At 39.2% G+C, this 5,736-nt stretch overlaps 1 protein-coding gene across 2 annotated transcripts in view; it reads left to right on the forward strand.

Annotated features, from left to right (window-relative positions):
- Positions 1 to 1,951: 1,951 nt before the first annotated feature.
- The window catches only part of LOC101851754, a 10,230-nt gene continuing 6,445 nt past the window's right edge, over positions 1,952 to 5,736 (forward strand). Inside the window, exons 1-2 of one of the 2 annotated variants that reach the window (XM_013085700.2) lie at positions 1,952 to 2,489; positions 3,374 to 3,449. In XM_013085700.2, coding sequence (XP_012941154.1) covers positions 3,398 to 3,449 — 52 coding nt within the window. In that variant the 5' untranslated portion in view covers positions 1,952 to 2,489; positions 3,374 to 3,397. The remainder of the gene's footprint in view (positions 2,490 to 3,373; positions 3,450 to 5,736) is intronic. The other variant, XM_005103950.3, reaches the window with a different exon arrangement.

Here is a 5,736-nt window from a genome sequence, read left to right on the forward strand (position 1 = left end):
CGATCGGCCGATCCCATCCGTAGTGGACACCCCGTATATAAGACAACCACTTTTATCCTCGACAATGGGTGGCCGTCTTGGATGTTTATTTCAACTATACAGGGCGGGTTTCGCAAAAATCACCCACTCTTCTGAAAACCCTCTTCAAACTCAGAAATTAACGGTTTGGAGGGAAGCACTAATCACAGAGTGCTGAAAGATTACAGGTGAATCAAGCAAGCTTTAAAAAGACAGCTTTCTTAAAAGTTGGTGCGTGTTCTATTGCTGAGGTAGCTCAGTTGAAACATTTATAGAAGACCTGTATCAAACGAGCTGTTTTTGATGAAAACCAGGATGGTGCGTGACTCTGCAAATTGCCATTTTACCCTACCAGGTGGCGAATGTTTTTCTATCATATTCTACGCTTTGCTTTTCTTAAAAAATATATTATACTTTATTTATATTTCCAGAATATTCAACGTCAGTAGAAAAACCAGCAGCCTGCTGAGAGAAGAAGGTACGTTGCAATTAGGTTTGTTCAAGGCTGAGCCAGAGCTGGTTGCCCATGGATACAGCTCAGGACTGATACACCAGGACTGTTCCAGGAATTTTACCGAAGAGCCAGCTGACGTTGAATCCCATGACAACAGCAGAAACGCTTTCTTTAGCGCGGAGCATGCCGATGGCTAGGTTTCTCAGATGTTGAGTTAAACATGGGTGACAATGATCAAAGGCTGTTGCTATTCTTATAAACACAGACTTAAACTTTATTTGAAAAAAAATAAATTATAACAGACATTTTTTGTGGAAAAAAAACACCACTTGATCGGGGAAAAATGACAATTTTCTGCTTTTTCAAATAGGTGCTGGGAACACTAATTCAAGCAGCAAAACGTTATTTTTATAACACGACCTACTTTTTAGAGTTTAGTATAACCAGAGACCTAGCTACGAGACAGTACAGTTTGGGAAATTGCTAGGTCTCTGGTATTACTCATGTCAAAGGAAAAGCCTAAAGGCCCAGAAGACTAGATTTTATACACAATTAAAATTTGATACCTTTTTAAATCGCCAGTATAAAATATGCACTTGTATAAATTACATACGCTGGTGTGAGTCACCTTTTGTTTTATGCCAAAGCTAAGAGATTAATGCATAGGTATGAACGTAAAAGTCAAATGTTGCTTGAGTCATCGAGTTGTACTAATTGATGAAAGTTTAACTAAGTTTTTAAGTTTGCTAATTAAATTTTTTTTTTTAAAACGAGGCCTGAAAAAGCGTGACTTCCTTGTTAAACAGGGTTTTTCAATTCACTTTTCATTATCTAAAACTCGAAAAGCCAAGTAGCAACATGTATGCTACGGAATATGCAAATTTGTGTTTTCGATTTGTGTGAAATGGTTCGAAATGTATCGCAACTATTGCAATATACTTTGGTCTGTTGTCAGACATATTGTAATGTACGCTTCGTCCAGAGAGAGAGAGAGAGAGAGAGAGAGAGAGAGAGAGAGAGAGGGAGAGAGAAAGGGAGAGAGAGGTATATTTTTTAATAGCTTGTTCATTTTCATCTGCCCGCGGTTAAAACGGGATAAAAATAAATATCTCTTGGAATAAGGATAGAATACCTGGATGACCAAAAGAATCTGAAACCCTATTAATGAAGGCCACTGCAAAAATAATATGGTTCGACACGATTTCTTTGATGATTGCCTAGCACCCGAATTATATTTTTAAATGGTGACCTTTTTTCTTTATACATAGCTATGGTGAAACGCGATCAAACAGACGGATGGGTACTTTTTTAGACCGACGGACAACAACAACAACAACAACAACAACATCATCAATAGCAACAATAACGACGACGACGTTGACAACAGTAACAACAACAACAACGACAACAACAACAACGGTCACAACAATAACAAAACAACAACAACAACGACAGTAATGATCAGGTCCATATGGACCTTATATATATATATAATGACAAAAATGAACACAAGTTATGCCCCCCCAAAAAATATGTAAAAAGGTTTGAGGCCAGGGGGAGCTAAGGTACACATTTATTGATCAACTTATAGCAACAGGAATTTCCATGCTTGATTTGTTTTTAGGTGGTGTAAAACATTTTAACAGCGACACAACATGACAATTTCGGGAGAACAAAGAACATTTTGTGCCAGTACTTTAGATTTCACTTAAAGGGCGCGATCAGTCTTTCATTAAAAAAATTAATAATAAAGCATTCACAGACTAAAACGTTGTTACTCTTCCGCATCCCCACCCCCTACTTAAACACCCAACCTGAAATTTCCCGCCTACACTATTCTCCAATCAATCATCATCCAATCATTTCACAGCAGCAGTTCTAGCCCCGCCTTCCGAAGGGCGGAGCCTCTGACGTGGTACAAATAAATACACTCCTCTGGCTTCCGTTTCGAGGAGAGCTCAGTGTCCCTTGCTTCCCCTCTGAGTCTTCTTCTTCCCAGAGAAGTGAGTTCTATTTGGTATGTTCAAACAGACATCCTTTTTCACCGTTGTTGTTGCACTTATCAATATCAGTTTCACATTCTTTTTTTTACCTGAAATTGCTCATTTCTAAGGCGGAACACCTGGGCCACTTTAGAACACCGGTGCTGTGGGGAAATACCTGGATAGAGAAAAATGAGTAACTCCGACGTGACTTAGATTCGAACCTCGAACTTTCACATTATGGCACATTCTGTGCCGCTGTGGAAGGCTAAACCTCCGTTGGGTGGCATTTGTGGGAAAAATGACCCACTTTTTTATGGCGAAAAAGAAACAGAACTTAATTTTCAGTTCAAAGAGTCGAAATCACTGCCAAGTCGTTTGTTTGCTATGTTGAGTTTTTTGTTGTTGGTTGTTTTAAAAAAATGTGCTTGTCTATCACACGCACCACTCACTACCTATGGTGTGCGTAGTTTACAGATATGCTCTCAAGCATGTTTTTTTTTTTCATTTCTTTTCAAGATGGAAGGCGGACACTCCAGCAATAACGATAATAGTAATTTTCTTCTTTTTTTGTTTAATGTGACGAATGCTGAAAAATCTCTCAGCAACATAAAATGTGTTATGCAATCGTACAGCAACCATCATTATGTTTGTTTCACTTTCTGTTGCACATAGAAACTCGTTGATATCTTTATTTATTCATTGACGTCTTTTTTGTTTCCTTTCGTTAAAAACTCATATCTATCTATTCATTTTTCTGAATTTATTTTATTTTTACGATAAAACGGACCTCAAAATAAGCAAGGCACAAATAGAAAACGGAACAGGGAAATCTAAACCTCTATCAGCGTATGATGGTTAGTGTTCTGTTACCATTCGTTATCTACCTCTACCAATCGTCAATTTTTTTTCTTCTTAGGAGACGAAAACGACGACGAAAAAGATGTTTGTGTTCGCCGCCGTGACAATCCTTGCATTATCAAATGCCTGCCAAGGTGAGCCTGATGATGATGATGATGATGATGATGATGATGATGATGATGATGATGATGATGATGATGATGTTGATGATGGTGATGAGGATGATGATGAGGATGGTGATGATGATACTACCAATTTCTATGTATAGATATCACCAGTGATTTTTTTAAATTGTGAAGGTTCTGTCAGTGTAAATTTTCACTTATTAAATCTTTCCAAATTTAAACTCAAACTGCTAAAAATACGTCATTCTAGATTGTTCTAGGGTTTAGAAAAAGATAAGCTTGCGGGTTAATACGATACTAAACTTTAACACGATAGGGTCAAGCCGGGAAACGTTGTTGTCGCCATTGTCTAATTACCAGATAATTAATGAGCTACTTGGGGGAAAAGGCGCCAACCTTTTAGGAGCGGACCCTTGTCAGAATGCCTCTAGTGTACTGGAGATTTTAAAATATTATTTCCAAAGGGAGACATCTACAGCAGTATCGGTTCCTAAGATACTCACGTGTCGGAAAATGCATACCGTTGAAAATCGATTTTTTAAAACCCAATCATCGTAGGCTTGCTGTGACGACCCACACTTTCCCTTGATTCTAAACTGGATAATAAACGAGGTAGTTTTGACATTTCAGAATGTTTCTTGACATGAAACATTTTGTTAACGTGATACTCGCGTGAAAAAGGTGCTCCATGCTTTGCTTCAGTGCACGAAAGTTGGGAAAAGTCTGCATCTCAGAGACATACAAATATAATATTATAACCTCCTTTGTAGCGATCCATCTGATCTTGAAGGTATCCTGAGGACCTTAAAATCATTATCATCATCCGGTGCCTTGCTGACTGGCGTGGGCGATCATGGACCTCCACTTCATTCTGTCTTGCGTAGCAGCGATGGTGTCTGTCGTTCTTGTAGTTCCCAGCCATGTTGTCAACTTGTCCGGTATCTTTTCCCTCTGTCTGCCTCTGCCTCTCTTTCCATCAAAGTTGCCTGTTTTTACAATATTCTCCAATGCTCCTGTCCGCATTGTGTGTCCAATGAACTTTGCCTGTCGCTTTCGTATATTCGTCAGAAGCTGTCGTCTGCATTTTACTTCAACCAAGATTTCCTCATTTGTTTTTCTAGCTGTCCATGGGATACGCAGCATGCGTATTATGAATCACAAATCTGTCACCTAAATTGTTCTCTCCAGCTGTCTATTGATTGTCCATGCTTCGGCCCCGTATAATAGTACTGGCTTGATGTAACTTTTCAGAGCTCTTTTTCCAGTGACAGATTGATGTTTGCAAGTAATTGTTTCATTTTGTGGAAGGTTGCTTTTGGTTGGCAAATGCGGCTTTTAATTTCGGTATGACATCTCCCATCTGATGATATAATGGTCTCCAAATATTTAAATGTACTTGCTTGGGGGTGGTACCATTGATTTTGATATTGTAGGTTGGGGTTGGAGTTTTTTCTTCTTATCGCCATCGTTTCAGTTTTCTTTATGTTTAGGCTTAGGCCCATGTTGTTACTCTCTTGTACGATGACATTTGATAGATCCCGTAGGTGTTTTTCATCTTCTGCTATTAGGACTATTCTATTTATAACCTCCTTGAAGTATCCCCATAAATGGAAGTCCAACGGATCGAGTTTATGTCTGGACTACGTGGAGTCTAGGGAGACGGTATATCCCACAATGGATCTAATATTCTGTACGAGGTGATGCTGGATCCACTCAATGACCCGAGCTCTGGTGTTTAGAGATGTAGCTCACTCTTGTTGAAACTACCGTCGTTTCCAGTTCTGTAACCCAATAGAATAAGAATCTTCAGATAACAATCTGCTGTCACTTTTACTATTGCGATCATCCATGAACCAGTATGGTCCAACGAGTCCTTGTTCACTTTGACGTGACATACGCTGTCGCCATCTGTTTTACTTCATTGTCAGGCCTTTCTGAACACTCTGGATATAATAATTAATTTCGCGCACTTCCATTAGCTGAAAGATGGCTTCATCGTAAAACCCATCTCTTTCCATGAATAAATCCTCATTGGCATGACACTATCCGCCCCCCCCCCCCAAATCATCGACACATCTGTGATTACTTAACGGAGCCCTTGGCAAACATCTCTGGAAGATCTGTTTCGTTCAAATAACTCTCGAGAGACATGGACTGGGGTTAAGACCATAGTGGGCTACAAAAATAAACCAACAAACATATGTGTTGACAACGAAGAGTATGCAAATAAACTAAATGCCTTTTTCTCCCGTTTTGACAAAGGCAGTCCGTGTGACTTGCCATTTGTGAACACCGA

This window comes from Aplysia californica, unplaced genomic scaffold (genome assembly GCF_000002075.1).
Source record: "Aplysia californica isolate F4 #8 unplaced genomic scaffold, AplCal3.0 scaffold00398, whole genome shotgun sequence".
Classification (NCBI taxonomy): Eukaryota; Metazoa; Mollusca; class Gastropoda; order Aplysiida; family Aplysiidae; genus Aplysia; species Aplysia californica.